General features: G+C 37.8%; 2 protein-coding genes across 3 annotated transcripts; both read right to left on the reverse strand.

The window, feature by feature from the left end:
* Positions 1–8,658: 8,658 nt before the first annotated feature.
* On the reverse strand, positions 8,659–11,695 carry LOC121980623 (protein SICKLE-like). The gene is made up of 2 exons (XM_042532731.1): positions 11,274–11,695; positions 8,659–9,548 (listed from the first exon to the last, which is right to left on the reverse strand). The coding sequence occupies exons 1-2, from the start codon at positions 11,605–11,607 to the stop codon at positions 8,899–8,901; spliced, it is 984 nt and encodes a 327-aa protein (XP_042388665.1). The 5' UTR covers positions 11,608–11,695; the 3' UTR covers positions 8,659–8,898.
* A 1,602-nt stretch (positions 11,696–13,297) lies between these two features.
* Positions 13,298–15,286, reverse strand: LOC121980624 (auxin-responsive protein IAA10-like). Of its 2 annotated transcripts, XM_042532733.1 has the most exons (5): positions 14,836–15,286; positions 14,167–14,480; positions 13,862–13,973; positions 13,577–13,661; positions 13,298–13,511 (listed from the first exon to the last, which is right to left on the reverse strand). In XM_042532733.1, exons 1-4 carry the CDS (start codon positions 15,237–15,239, stop codon positions 13,592–13,594), a joined length of 900 nt encoding a protein of 299 aa, XP_042388667.1. In that variant the 5' UTR covers positions 15,240–15,286; the 3' UTR covers positions 13,298–13,511; positions 13,577–13,591. The 2 variants fall into 2 exon arrangements, with proteins under 2 accessions (XP_042388667.1, XP_042388666.1); XM_042532732.1 differs by having other exon boundaries at positions 13,298–13,661.
* Positions 15,287–16,264: the final 978 nt, after the last annotated feature.

A 16,264-nucleotide genomic window follows, 5' to 3' on the forward strand; every position in this document is an offset into this window, starting at 1 on the left:
CCCCTCCTCATCACCAGATTTGGAACAAGGAGGTCCAACGACGCTTTCTCCCCGGATCTAGGAGTATTCAAGATCATCCTCCGACAGAGATGGAAAAGAAACAGTGCCTTCGACAGTAACCAACCGTAAGGTAATCTAATAGATGAATATGGATCGGGATATCTGGATCACATGTCAAGCAAAGGTAAGACTCCTTTTAGTAAGGAGGTTGTTGTGCCATAATTGGGATGATTTCAGATATTGGAATTTATGGTGGAATTAGATCTAATGTTAAGATGTTACTGTGATGATTGTAATGTAGGAAACTTGGTTTGGACATTCACAACCACAACTTTCTCCGGCTATGAGATAGCAATGGAATGCATTGATTTGGGTAAGTTGTTGTTGATTTATACATGAATGTAGATTTAAATTGGAAAGGTGTAGTTGTTAACTAGATGCTGTGGAATAGTTAATTTAATTGAGCTACACATTGGGTTGTGGAATGATAAGAGGTTATGGATTGAGTTAAACGTAACAGGATTAATGAGATTGGTTAACTACCAGATTTGGGGTTGATAATTGAAATGGAATTAATATAAAGATTCTGATTCAGATTGGGATAAGTTAGCTATTTGGTTTATGATGAATTTAGCTAACTAGTTCTTACTTGACTAGTGATATCATACCATATGTGATCGCAGGATTTTTGTTTTGGAACGAGCGTCTCAACGTAGGATTTCTGGACATGATCTACAGTTAAAGGCGGGTACCTCTTGACTTATCTTTATGATATTGTCTATTGGATATGCATAGTATTTTATAGCTGCAAGCAATGATCATGTTTGCCTTGGTATGTCACGGTTTGATACTCATAGCATGATCTGTTGGTCGTTTGTTATGTATCCATGTTTACGTTTCATGATTATTGCCATGAGTACCTTAGTTCATAGAGTAAGTGATATACCATACCTTACTGAGGTTAGGACAAGGTTCTGGATTTTTATTTTCTGGCATGTGTATCTAGATTATCTGATACCTAGTTTTTTATACCATACCTGACTTGTGTACCTCTATTTGTATATCATATCTGATTTCTGTACCTAGACCCTTTTTCTTTGATCTGTGACTTTTGTTGGTACATATGTTATGGAGGGGGATATGTTTAGGATCTAGGTTGTTATACCAAAGAGGACCAGTATACTCTGGATCCGTGAATTTGACTTACTGATATTGTGGTACCCATATTATATATATATGGATTTTTCTATGATGATCAGGATATTGTCATGCATCATGATTGCATGTTGTGCGATAGTCGACTCCATTATTGTTGAGCACATCGCCAGCTACATGGATCTGCACACACCACCACTCATGGGTTAGTGGTCGATTCATGCAGAGTGTGTTGCAGCAGGGACTTTGTTTGGCTCTGTTGGTCCGCTCATGGGTAGTGTGACGCAGCGTGATAGCCGGCAGAGATTCCTCCCCGTCATCGTGTACCGGGAGATGAGAGCATTGCGCTCCCCCATTTATGATTTGGGGTAGGAGGATAGGTGTACTCCGACAGCATCCCGTCCACTCGGTCACTCATCAGGAGCAGTGACGACAGAGTGCACGGTTGTCATAGCCCTACCCACTCGGTCTCACCATTTATACGTGAGATGACTGACTGGCGTCAGGGGTGACCAGGACGCATCATTGGCATCATACGCATTGATGTATTTATTTCTTGTGATTGTGTTTGCTGCATTTGTTTGCTGCATTTTGGTTGGATGCATATGTTTGACATGCATACAGGATTTAGGACACTTTCGGTTTGACGACCCTTTTGTTCTGGATAGGAGTTCCTGGTGAGTACAGCTTCTCAGTTACCTTTCAGTTTTGTATCTTTCCTATATATATGATTAGGAAGCTGTATTCCAGGTCTATTGCTGTTAGATATATCTTACTAGGCATGTCTATTGGTATTCGCTGAGTTGTTGAACTCACCCCCGTGGACTCTATATTTTTCAGGTGCCAGATTGTTTATGGAGTCGCTTGGAGTATCCTGCCTGCTGGTCCCCACGTCACATCAGAAGACATGTCTCCGCCTTCTTGTTTATTTTATCTTGGTATATGATATGTGTGTGTTTTTTTTTGGCTTGGTGTGTTCCGGTTTTATTTTCGAAGTATTGTGTCGTTGTGTGGTGTAAGCCTAGCCGGCTAGCAGTGTGTTGTTTTGTTTTGTATGAGTTTGTTTTTATGTATTTCTGCTGTGTTGGTTTTGGTTTCAGCCGAGTGGGCTGATAAAAATATATATAACTGCGTGGTTGTTGTTATATTTGTCCAGCCATGTAGGCTGAGATTATTAATTGTGTGGTTGTGTATATATTCCAGCCGCATGTGGCTGATGTATATTGTGTCTGTAGAAATGCTTCAGATTGTCACCCGTACAGGGGAGGTGCTGTCGAAATTTCTTCGGACAGGGACACCCCCGGGGTGTGACACACGCAATCATGCGTTGTTTGGAAGATGAATCAAGAGTATTTGTAAGAGATAGCTGACGAGTGATGTCGTCAGCGGCAGCCATTGTAGAAGGCGGCCGATGAGTATTCTTTTAGAGCTGTTGATGAGTGGCTCATATTTGGATGAAGGTTAATATGAGGGATGCCATGGAAAAAAAATCTGTTAAAATTTTTCGTAATAAAATTCTATTAAGATTTTATATAATAGAATTTTGTTATATTTTTCATAAAAAATTCTGTTACGTTTTTACCGGGTTTGGGGTTTAGCAGTATTTATAGGGATCATTGTAAACTCATTATATAATAACAAAACACAAGAATCATTAGACGTGATTCTCTTGTGTAGAGAGAATTCTAATAAAACTTCAGCCTTTTTGTGGAGTAGGCACGTCGCCGAATCACGGTAACTCTTCTTCTTTCTCTTCTTCTTCTTCTTCCACGTGTTTGCTCCTTTTGTGCGTCTTTGTCTTGTTGCTCCATGCGATCTCTTTTCTCTCTTCCTCTTCTTCCGCGATTTAAAGGTTGAGAGGTATTGCCCCTCTCTTTGCGCAACAATTGGTATCAGAGCTACAGGTTTTTGGTGGATTTCTTCAACATGTCGGGGACGACTTCTGCGAAGTTTGATATGGTGAAGTTTGACGGAACTGGAAACTTTGGATTATGGCAGAGAAGGGTCAAGGACTTGTTGGTGCAATAAGACATGGTGAAGGCGCTAGGAGATAGAAAACCGGAAAGCATGGAGAAATCAGATTGGGAAGAACTTCAGGCGAAGGCAGTAGCAACAATCAGGCTTTGTCTTACGGATGACGTGATGTACCATGTCATGGACGAGGAGTCACCGGTGGCAGTTTGACAAAAGTTAGAAAGCCGGTACATGTCAAAGTCATTGACAAATAAGTTGTATCTCAAGCAGAAATTATTTGGGATGAAGATGATAGAAGGAACCGATCTGAGTCAGCACATCAACGTATTCAACCAGATTGTAAGTGACTTGAAGAGGATTGATGTGAAGATCGAAGACGAAGACAAGACGCTGATGTTGTTGAATTCTCTACCTTCATCTCCTACGTATGAGAATTTGGTTACTACGTTAATGTGGGGTAAGGAAACTCTCAAATTGGAGGAGATTACAAGTGCGTTGCTAGGTTTTCACCAAAGGAAGAAAACAAGCGATGAAATTTCTCAAGGAGAAAGACTTATGGTAAATAGCAACCAAGAGTGTGGTAGGAGCAAATGTCGACATGAATATGAAAACAACAACAAGACTCGTTCTAAGTCGAAAAGGAAGAAGGTGATCACGTGCTACAAATGTGGAGGCAAAGGTTATATCAAGAGAAATTGTCCAAGATAAAGAAACATGTTGCAGAGAATAAAAGTAGTTTGACAAAGTCTACAAACATAATTGAAGAGGAAAACTCAAGCTATCAGTTATGTCAAGTTCGGAGCAGCTGACGAATGCATGGATTTTAGACTTTGCATATTCATATCACATGACTCCAAACAAGGATTGGTTTAACACCTATAGGGCAGTGGATTCTGGTTTAGTGTTGATGGGAAACGATGCATCATGCAAAGTTATTGGCATAGGGAATGTCAGAATCAAGATGTTTGATGGTGTGATCAGAACTTTATGTGATGTCAGATATATACCAGAGCTAAGGAAGAACTTGATCTCACTAGGCACACTGGATGGTATTGGTTGTAACTATAAATCAGTGAACGGGGTAATGAAGGTCAGCAAGAGAGCTCTAACGGTAATGAAAGGACAAAAGGTAGCAGGAAACATCTACAAGTTGATAGGGACTACAGTTGTAGGTGGAGTCGCCTTGGTGGAGTCTGAATCAGATAGTACTGTCTTGTGGCATATGCGGCTAGGACATATGGGTGAACGTGGGATGCTAGAGCTTCACAAGAGAGATTTGTTGAAGGGTGTCAAAACGTGCATGCTTGAATTCTGCAAATTCTGTATTCTTGCGAAACAGAGCAAAGTGCAATTCAAGACGGCAATAAACAAGACGGAGGGGGTTCTAGATTACGTACATATGGATCTCTGGAGACCAGCCAGTGTAGCATCACGTGGAGGGCACTTGTATTTTGTGAGTTTTACTGATGATTTCTCATGAAAGGTTTGGGTATACTTTATGCGTCACAAGTCAGAAACTTTTGCAAAGTTTAAATTGTGGAAAACTGAAGTAGAGAACCAAACCGGAAGAAAGATCAAATGCCGTAGATGAAGACTATGCAGGAGATTTAGATAACAGGAGGTCTACTATAGGATACGTATTCACTGTGGCAGGAGGACCTATTTGTAGGAAATCTATGATACAATCAATTGTTGCATTGTCTACTACGGAATCCGAGTACATGCCAGCAGCTGAAGCAGCGAAGGAAGCTTTATGGCTTACAGGGTTGGTCAGAGAACTGGGTATTCAGCAAGGTGGAGTCAAGTTGTTATGCGATAGTCAGAGTGCTATCTATTTGGTGAAAAATCAGGTGTATCATGCGAGAACTAAACACATTGACGTGAGGTTTCACAAGATCAAAGAGTTGATTGCTTCCAGAGAAATTCAACTTGAGAAGGTTCACACTGCAGACAATGTTGCAGATATGCTGGCAAAGCCAGTGATCACAGAGAAGTTTAAGCATTGCTTGAACTTGATCCATATCTCTAGATGCTAGAAGAAGGAAGTCCAGACCCAGAGATCCAGATGGAGTTTTATCTAGATACTCGTATTCTTCGCAGGGGTGAATATTCGCTAAGGTAGAGATTGTTGACGAGTGACTCATATTTGGATGAAGGTTAATATGAGGGATGTTATGGAAGAAAAATCTGTTAAAATTTTTCGTAATAAAATTCTGTTAAGGTTTTATATAATAGAATTTTGTTATGTTTTTCATAACAAATTCTGTTACATTTTTACTGGGTCTGGGGTTTAGCAGTATTTACAGGTATCATTGTAAACCCATTATATAACAACAAAATACAAGAATCATTAGACGTGATTCTCTTGTGTAGAGAGAATTCTAATAAAGCTTCGGCCTTTTTGTGGAGTAGGCACGTCGCCGAACCATGGTAACTCTTCTTCTTTCTCTTCTTCTTCTTCTTACACGTGTTTGCTCCTTTTGTGCGTCTTTGTCTTGTTGCTCCGTGCGATCTCTTTTCTCTCTTCCTCTTCTTCCGCGATTTAAAGGTTGAGATGTGTTGCCCCTCTCTTTGCGCAACAAGAGCAAAATTCACCGATCAATGAAATGATGATTTATTGAACTTTGTCTTTGATGAAAGAAGACAACAACTAGAAGGAGACGAGGTGTTATTGTTTGAAGGCTAGAATCTGACTTGTCATCGGAATAAGAGCAGCAGAGAGAGAAGGCTGCATTTTGATGGTTGCATATACTGGAGTAGAGGTAGAAAATCTGCTATTGAACAAAATTTGGAAAAAAAAAATAACTTGCTATTTGGCCTACCAGAAGATGACTAAAACAATACTCATGAAGGAAAGACCGCTATAATGCGACCGTTGCTTAAAAAAAGCCAAACAAAGGAGAGAGGAAGAGAAAGATGAATTTAATGCCTATAAAATTAAGAAAAATAATAATAATATTGATCTTGCTATGAGAAAAAACAAGTAGAGAAAGAGAAAAGAGGAGGAATTAAACCTCACTATTAATGGACTTTTTGAAAGAAAAAAATAAAATTATTATATGGTGAAAAAAAGATGCGACAGCGATGAATCCTGTTGGCATCAGTGGCAGAGAAAGGAGAAGAAAGGTAAAGTTTTTTTTGAACAGTGAGAAAAGGAAACGCGAAAAAGAGGAGAAAAAGAAAGAAAAAAAAGAAGAAAATTGTTGTTAAATTTTGATATCATATTCACAATAGAATTCACATATACGGTATATATAAATATCATTACAAGTTAAAATAAAAAATACATAAATTAAGAAAATAATAAATAATAATAATTATTTTCTAATAAATAAGAATGAAATAACTATTTTTTAATAATAATTATTTCCTAATAACTAGAAAATAAATAACTATTTACTTACCATAATTATTTTTTAATATAGATAGATTTGATTGAATTAATTTGAGATCATGTAAATTTTCAAAATTACAAGAAATTCAACTGTATCCTCTATTATTTATTTTAATTTATCTAGAAATATTAAAATATTATAAAAAAAATCCGCTCAAATGTGGCATTTGTCTTGAGAAATCAAACACCAAAGATAATGTAATTAACTGATTTTTTTTTTTTTAAATCAGCATCATAATAATTATGCGTGCGTAGACAAGAAAGCGAAAAGAGAAGTGAGGAGAGGAGAGGAAAAAAAGAAGAGAGGAGAGTTAGTTACAAGAGAGGAAAGCGAAAGAGACAGAGACGATAAAGCATAGAGCTAAAATGGAAAAAAAAAAAAATTGGGATGCATTGTCAATTTCTTAGGAGCGTCCTTAATTAGGCAATTGCCGGTTTTTTAACACGTGACTCAATTGATAGCATCTGTTTTTTCCCTTTTCTTCTTTACATGTAACACCCCGTCTCCGGTTTTCCTCTTGATTTTTCAAATACTAGTTCCGCTGTGAGATTAATTTTTAAAAAACAAGCACCATAACCTAACCATCATCACCATGAATAAGATTATTTAAAACAGTATAGAATGATATACTGAAACTCTCAAATATTATAGAAATCCATATGAATTGGAATGAATTTAATTAAATTTCTCTAAATTTGTTTATACGTTTTTTAAAAGTTGATATGTAACAAAAAAAAAAAAAAAAACTTAGCAAAGATAGATATGGTGTGCAAACCTCGTCCTAAATCTCATAAATGAAATTAGGATTGTGTGCTAATTGACATACACTGATTTCGAAAAAAACTCTTTCAAAATCAACAAACGAGGACGGTCTATGAAGGACACTTGAAATGAACGTCATCATTTTTTACTACAATTTCAAAATTAGCCCATGAGTGTTAGATTATTCTTTTAGTCTCGTAACATCTAAATCTTCGCCAGGCAATTGGAGATGGACATTGACGGGGGAGGCCCCATGTGACAGTGTTCAACTGAAATTCCGTCGTTGTTTTCATTGTTTCTAAGGCACTATTGCTATTGTCACCGTTACAACACTTTGATATAGGAGGCTCGCGAGATTACAATGCAACGATTAGATTTTTCAATTGATTAATTATATATTTAAGAGTTGAATCCCAGCTACAACATATTAATTTTTTTGTCGATGGGACGACCATCTTAAAAAATATTAATCACTTAAATAGATCTATGCAAGTATTTTTTAATTTATTCGGATGACAATCAATCACCTCTAAGTTTAATAAGTAGATATCTGAATTAAAAACAAAAAAAAAAAAAATAGTCGGTGTTAGGTAAGAGAGGACGAAGCGAAGGCATTTGTAACCTCCTCTCCTGTGCCGATGTATTAGTACAAAAATTGTCTATCAAATGATAAATCATTAGATGAAAATGAAATGTGGAGTTGAATACTTTGAATTATTCAAGAGGAAGACGTCCTAAAAATGATAAAGATATGATCTCTACGATCATTATAAAATTGTAATATTGGGCAGGGAACACTGTGTCGAAGAGAGAACGTATTGGTTTTGTAGAAGGTGAACAACTTAAACTTGCATGGCCAACAAAATCTATATAACTTTCCAAGAATACCAATTCGAAAGTATGAAGCCAGTATAGCATAGAAGCGTTTCGATATGATACAAAGCATATGAATCTTTATCTTTTGTTTTTCTATTTCAGCATGAATGCTGAAACGAATCTTTGGAACAAAATGCACAAAAAGGGAAAAATATACCTAAAAATTGATGTAAAAACCCTATCGATCATACCACTAGAAATGTTTGAAAGAACACAACCATTGTCATGAATAACAAGATTACAATCAATATGCTGAACTGATGAAATGATTTGTAAGAGAACTTACTCACCTGTACCCACCTCCATATGGTTCCGAGAAATTATAATGATGATCACCATTCATCGCGATACCTTTGACACATTAGGTCTTCCAATTAATTGGACTTAGTTGTAATTGAATCACTACATAGTGAAAATATAGTAATTTCAAAGGAATAAAGAGAAGCTTGGAGAAAGAAATGTATTTAAACAGATCCTCAATCACTACAAACTGAGAAAATCTAAAGCTTGCTTGATCCATTCACAACACATTTGGATCATAAATGAAACAATTTACACAATAGTCAAAAGAACATTTCACCAACCTCATTCCTTTTGGCTTATATCTAAACAAATATGTCCATAGCACGCTTTCTAAATAACTGAGATTAGGCTAGCAACCATTCAGACTCTAGAATGTCTCCTAAATGCATAAAAAGATTACAACAAACTTGAGAAAGTCAATATATGGTGTTGTTTAATCTTCATCGCTGATGGCCTCCTCTAATGAAGCTGCGAGGAACTCAGCGAGGCTGGACTTCGACTCCAATTTATACCTACTCTCAGTTTCCGGCACTTTGCTGTTCTTCCTGGATAATGATTCTGGAAGCCAATATCCTGGGCCAGCCATTGGCTCCAATATGTCTCCGACAACCGGTTCCATGTCGCGCCATGGGTCTTCGAGCATGGACTTGCGGAAGTAACTCGCAATATCATCTCGTGTAGAAACTCTGCCATTGAATCTTTGTCCTCTACCTCCAATAGATCTTGAACCCGAGCCACCGCTATATTGTCCACCCCTGCCTCTTCCGAAATCGGAATACGAACTATTAGTTTGGGCATCGCTTAACTGACTCCCTCCCAGGCTGAAATGAGGGCTTCCAAAAAAACTACCCGAAGGGTTTGCCTGAAAGCCACGCCCAGAGGAACCACCAGATGTATTCCAGGAACCTAGGCCAGTAACAGGGGATCCTTGATGCCCTGACAAGGAACTCTGCGACTGAATAGGGCTTCTCCAGGAACTATTGTGAGGAACTCGTGATGGCATTCTGTAGGAGCTAGAATCTGATGGATGGGGTGTCTGATGATAAGCAGGGTAACTGCTATCCACATACGTATTCCTTATTCCTGTTAGAGCCCGATGAACATAAGAATGATTAGCTTACAATAGAAGCAGTAATTTCATCCCTTCATACTAAAAGAAGGGTGTAATATTGAAGTAATTAAAATCAACAACACAGTCAAGCAGCGCATGAATATTGAACAACTTTGGGGCAACGCATAGTAGTTGGTTACACATATTCGACCAACATAAATCCATGGGCAGGGGACCAACTTATTTTCATTTTTCAAAATGAGCAAACAAAATAGCTTTCATAATTTATACTCTGAAAGAAAGTGATCGGATCAAAAAGAGCTTAATGGATATCAAACAACAAAACTAACCTTCAGTAAAAACACATAATTAACTGTGAAATTGGAGGAAAACTAGATTAAGAGATTCAGCACAGGAAAAGGGTAATCTGAGAACTTCAGTTAATAACACCCAAAAGTGAAGAAAAAAAAAACAAATCCTGTACCAAATTCATCTGATCAACATACTGAAATCCTGTCTTTTACTTTTCAAGATAAAGAGCAATCTGACAATTTCACATCATAAGACAAGAAATCCATTTCCAACAATGTTTCTGTATAAGTTCATGTGCCAGTTTCCTAGAGGAAGAGTTCAATGAAAGACATGATCAGAAAAATAAGACACAACACGAGAACTTCCAATAATAATATGAGTCCATTACCACTATGTTACATTTGGTCAATAAGACTAGTTCTGATTATGCCTACAACTGTGCCAAATGCATGGTATCACAGAAAATATTAAATGCCAATGTTTAATCTAAATGAGAAGAAAATTCAAATGGAAAAACATAACTTCACCATCATCATCAAGCTATGTTGTCCCAAGTATTTACATTAATCTTATCCCTCCATTGCTATGCAAGGCAATTACAAGTGCATTCAAATCAATTAGATCATTTTTATTTAATATTTTCTTTGGCTTCCGTCTACTACTTACACTTACCTCTCTAATAAATTCAGGCCTTTTAATTACAAAACTATTAGTAGCTTTTAAACATGTCAACGTCCTCTAAATGTATTTCCTCTCGAATTTTCAAAGTTACACCTAATTGCTCTCAAAAATTAAAAAGAAATGAAGATAACTAGTGTAAGAGAAATTCTTCTATATGGGTGTATTGTTATTAAAAGGCAGCAAGGAACTTGACTAGGCATGCATGAGAAGATGCGGTCTACGTAGCTTGACACCATTCCAGGTAGAAACTATGACCCAGTGATGCATAAACAAAGAAAATCTGGAGCCTTGGCATTAAAATGAGACCAAAGCGCCATGTAGTGTCTTCTTCCTTTAACAACCCTGGTCTATGCAATGTGGAAGACAAAGCTGAGGATAACAGAAGAAGGCTCTTGACTAAAGAGGAAGAGAGGAAGAAGGTTCATTCTCAATCTGGAAGCTAATAAGTATGGACTCAAATGGGATGGTCTCCCTGAAACTAGAGGAGAAAAGGGAGAAAAATAGAGTGCGGCTATGTCAAATGCTTATGTAGTATTGCTTAATCATGAGCGACACTTTGGTCCTAACTTCTAAAGAACAAGGAGGATGAATCAAATCTTGAACTAAATCAAAAATACCGCGACAAGCATTCTAATTCATGTGTCGCGTGAAAGTAAGGTAAAGCTGACATCTTTCAGAAAATGAACAAAAATAAATAAAAAAAAATCGGCCTTTACACCCCAAAAACAATGAAAAAGCCAAAAATAAGAGGAATTAGGGATTACCATAAGGGAAAGATGGCGAAGACGGCGGGGTTGGGCGGCGAGGGGAAAAGGGGCTGAACCCTCCGGATGCATCAGCACCTCTCATCCGCTTGGAGTCCGAGAAGGCCGACATGGGGTCGGTGTAGAAGTCGAACCTGGGTGCCGGCGGCGGGGTCTGGAGTTCCGGACGATCGCCGAACCGTGGCGGCGGCAGCCGCAGCAGCGATGGAGACGGAGAAGGCAGAAAGCTAGTTGAGGATGAAGAGGAGTGGGACGATTGATTGGAGGCGACGGCCTGAGCGGCCTCCAAGCGCACAGCCTGAAGCTTCGCCTTCCTCTTCGCCGACTCTTCCATGGGAAAACCTCGACGAACCCTAACGGGCCGAATCGAAACAAGCGAGAGCCAAAGCCTAGCCTAAGCCAGCGTATAAGCTCAACAATAAGATTTCAGGTTTCGGCTTGATAAGACTACTTTTTTATATCCGTTCACAGAGTCAATTAAATAATTAAATGAATAAGTTTCTTTTTAATAATCCAGCTAACGCCTTTTTAATTGTTCAGAGATTAAAAAATTAAATTCTAATTTTAATAAATTAATAAATATTTTTTTATTAGACGGTTGAAATAAGAATATCCAACTAATGTACTGTCTACTAAGAATATTTTTTTATTTACCTTAATAATTAATAAAAAATTTCTATAAGCTCAAACCTATTATATCATAATTAATCGGTATAAATTAAATATTTAATGTTAATTAAAAAAAATAAATAAATTTAAATAACTCTCTAAATTAAATGAATAAACTTAAACATATACATATTTATTTATAATATATTTAAAATTTTCAAACAATCAAATAAACTTAAATTGAAAGTTTAATAATATTTAAATGAACAGAACTTAAACTTATAAAAAAAAGACAAACTTGAATAATCATTTCAACATTAGATTCATTTTAGACTCAATTTAAATTGATTCGATTACCTAACCAAACAAATTTGAATATTATAAAATTTAACTTAACTTAGCTTATTTACCATCCTAGCATTGTAGCAATTATGACTAACTACTACAACATATAGTAACTACATAATAGCTGTTACAGTATGAAAAATTAATTGTTTTACTCTAATCAACATCACTTTAAATAGATTACGGTTCAAAATAATTTTATCAATTTAATCAAAATTATTTTTATTGGGTCAAAATCACTTTAAATTTTTGTTGCGATCACTAACACTATATTCGGTGTTACGACAATGGTGGCACCTACTTGGATAGTTACTATATACTGTAATAGTATTATCTTAGTTGTTATTGTTTGAATTACTAAGTAGCTAGTATAAAATTTTAAAAGTGATTTTAATTAAGTTAAAATGATTTTAATAGAGTTTAAGGGATTTTTATTTGTATTGAATAATTTTATTTAATAATATTCTATGTATAATAATTTTGATTAGACTGAAATATTAAATTTTATCATAAAATTAATAATAAATAAATAAATTTTAAATAGGATGAATATTTTAAATTTTGTTTTTTTTTTAATATACATAAATTATATTTTAAATTTATCTATCGATTATTCAATCGTTCTGATCTAATTTAATATGAGTCGTGTCGTCCATGATCGTCAAAGATTGGATAATATAAAGATTTGGCACACGGATCGTGCCCAAGATGCCCCAAGTTTAGGAATAAATAATTTAATTAAAATATTTTTTTTTAAAAAAAAAGGTTTAGTTTAGAACGCTATGCTCAAATTTAATTTAAAATTATCTCATTATTTTCTATAAGTTCATTCACCTTCATTTATTAATTATTCATTCAAATAATTCAAATAACTCATATTCTTTACTCACATTCTTTTGCAATTCATTTTTTTTTAAAACTATTTTAACATCCTCCATGAAACAATATCTCAATACTAGATGTTTTAACCGAAACATAGGCAATATTTACGAGCAAAATGTGAAGCTTGAATACACAGTCAACGGTATCGACGCTACCAAACTCACAAACGCGATAATTTACCAAACTACTTAGCAAAAAAGAGTAATTTTCATTGTCTGATTCTGAAGTGAAAAAATAACAATACCAATGATCCAAAGTCCAAAGAAAACTCGATCGGTTGCCTCTCCTTCTATCATATTCACCCTCTCTTCTTCTATATGCTCCTTTTCCCCTTCACATAATGCCTTGATATGGTTCCCGGGGACTTCATTCACACGCCTTCTCGTAAGATAAGTCTTGGTGCTGCATTCGAGTTCGACTAACTTGAGATACAGAATTGAGAGCCAGAGCAAAGAATTGCAGCTGACCTTTCCAAAAAGAATTCATATACTAAGACCAGTTGCATCAGAGATCTTCATGATTCTAAGTCTCTTGGCAGTTTCCACAAACATTCTGTATTTCATGAAGTTAAACCGATAGGTGCTAAGAACAAACAAGTGATTAACAAAACAAAAGATAAGACAAATGTTAACTGACATAGAACCATAAGCTAAGAAATTTATATCATTGGTGCTTAACGAAAAGCAGGTAGGTTAGCTAAACTTCCATTGAGGTATTGATAGATGTGAGAATCATCGAGAAGGAAAGCCTACCCCCATGGAACATCTCCGACCAGCATCCAATCCCCGTCTTTGTCTTCGTAAGTAAGAGCAAACTCAGATGAGCTATCCAATGACTTCAAAGACATTGCTCCATCTGAATCAACTGCAGCAACCAAATTACAACGCCATCAAACACCCCGAACATTACTACTTTACTAGTTACCGATGAAGATAAAGATAAACTTTAAAAATGATAACCACAAGCTATTGAAACACCAATATAAACTCTGCATCCAAAATCTTAAAATGTGAATAACTATGCAATGGCATGTGAAGTCACAATTTTACAAACTTACCAAATGAGGCCAGAAGGTTGGTAGCCATGGTGGGTTTCTGAAACATGAGCTCAAGAGAAACTGCAAGAGCTTCATAAGAGTGATGGGCGTTGAGATCCACCTTCCTACCAATAGGATCGCCGTCCATTTTAACTTTAACAAACATTGAATTTCTCATTTCCGTTCTCCTGCCTCCTTGATCCTTCCGGCTCTGGTCCTTGCTGACACTTTTCTTGATAGCAACAGCAGCAGTCTCAGGTGTATGCTCTTTGGATTGGTTGAACAAGCTGTTCATCCTAAATGCCCTGATAGGTGGCCACCCCACCACCATCTGACTGCTCCAACATCAATTTAGTAAGTATCAATGTCAAGTCGAAGAAAAGCAAACCCTTTTACAGGTTATCAATACAGCATAAGTTGAAAAGACAAGGTAAAGATAAAGTTCATATCGTTGTTCGTCGTTTGGGTACCAAATCCTTTACAAATAGTATTCTCTTCTTTTCTAGTCCAATTCTAACATTACTGAGATAGAATCAAGGCATACTTTAGTGGCATTAACTGTTCTAAGCAATGGAGAACAGTCAAAAATGAACTATTTTTAGGCATGGGAGTGATGATGAGAATAAAAAGGAGAAAGAATTGCCACGAAGCCAGAAACCGAAAAAGGTGGAGGAAGGGCATGAGTCTAACCTGGGAGGCTGAGGAGACCCACCGAAATCCGGGGAAGCCGGCTCGTCCGATCGCTTTGTCCCAGTTCCTCCGCCTCTCAGGTTGGTGACGGAGGACGACGAGACGGAGGAGGCGGAAGGGGACCTCGGGGGAGCAAGCGACGCCAAGGAGGGAAGGTCCTTCGCCGTCAGGATACGTAAGCACGGACTCCACGGCACCGGCGGAGGGTTCCACTTCCCCGCCGCCCCCAGCGTCAACCCTAGCTCCAATCCCTCGTCATCTCGATCACTCTCAACTTCCTCCAACTCGGCCACTCCCGCCGAGACTTCATCCTCCACCTCGACATCCCGCTCCGCCGCCTTCGATACAGAGGAAACCGACGCAGGCGACGCTGCGCCTCCATCGTAACGGCGATCCCCTTCCATCGTCTCCCTCTCTCTCTCCCTCGTTGAAGCCGGGCGGGACTCGTTATATGCAGAGTTGCCAGACAGCAACGGGTACACCCGTCAAGGCCCCACTCCCCTCTTTCCGGGCCCCACGAAACTCGCTCCGCGGTGCGCGTCGCGGGTTCGAAGTAAAACCGTGTCCTTGCGGCAGCACCCTGACGACTTTTTTTGGTCTATTTTCCCGACTCCCTGACAAAAATCACAAAACACCATCCCGACTACACACATTAATTCCACGCAATCCTCATCCTGTCCGCGGGACCCACACAAAACTCATAAGAAAACCCTGTTTGGAAGCGCGCAGTCGACAGGTAATCCTGAGATCCCATTAATTTGGTCCCAGTTTGGACCACCTGAGCAATAGCCGGGCAGGAGCTGCCCGCTTTTTATTATTATTATTTGTGGATTAAGAGCGGGTTTAAGGGCTAATGAAGGGGATGTGAGAGGTGGTTGGGTTGTTTTTGTGTGGGGCCCTTTGTGATTTCCAATAGAATTAAGTTAGGTTTTGGGGGGACAAGATTTGTGCAGGGGGAGATGCTGTCTGTGAAATCATGGCACCATTGCTGCCTTTGGCCAACTCTCATATTCTTCCTGTTTGTTTGGTTTAGGTTGAATCGGGTAGAGTCATGCAAGTTTACATGATTCAATTAATTTTGTCCAATTAAGTTTAGAAATAAATCAGCTTCAACTTAGACCCGACCCCGGGCTAGACCCATAACCGCGTTAACTTGGTTCGTCGAAACCCGGCGGCCGCCGATTAACCACCGATTCGGCCTGCCGGTTCAACTAAATTTTTTTTTTTCGATTTGAACTGCCAGTTAACCGGCAATTCCTAGCCGCTGGGTGAGGATGAGATTTTTTTGAATATTTTTTTTCAACGATTATGATCATTTGACCGTTTTTTGATCAATGATTATGATTTAGTATCCATTACTATCCAAACTCTATAAATAGAGAGCTTATTTCATCATTTTCATACATATCTTCTCTACTCTTAATCTCAA

The sequence above is a fragment of the Zingiber officinale genome, chromosome 5A (assembly GCF_018446385.1).
Source record: "Zingiber officinale cultivar Zhangliang chromosome 5A, Zo_v1.1, whole genome shotgun sequence".
Lineage (NCBI taxonomy): Eukaryota > Viridiplantae > Streptophyta > Magnoliopsida > Zingiberales > Zingiberaceae > Zingiber > Zingiber officinale.

Coding starts and splice junctions, on each gene's coding strand:
- LOC121980623 (XM_042532731.1), bottom strand. CDS start 11,607: ATGGAAGAGTCGGCGAAGAGGAAGGCGAAGCTTCAGGCTGTGCGCTTG. Junction 9,549..11,273: donor TTCGCCATCTTTCCCTTATG/GTAATCCCTAAT, acceptor GGGCTCTAACAG/GAATAAGGAATACGTATGTG.
- LOC121980624 (XM_042532733.1), bottom strand. CDS start 15,239: ATGGAAGGGGATCGCCGTTACGATGGAGGCGCAGCGTCGCCTGCGTCG. Junction 14,481..14,835: donor GGGTCTCCTCAGCCTCCCAG/GTTAGACTCATG, acceptor ATGTTGGAGCAG/TCAGATGGTGGTGGGGTGGC. Junction 13,974..14,166: donor CAACCTTCTGGCCTCATTTG/GTAAGTTTGTAA, acceptor TGGTTGCTGCAG/TTGATTCAGATGGAGCAATG.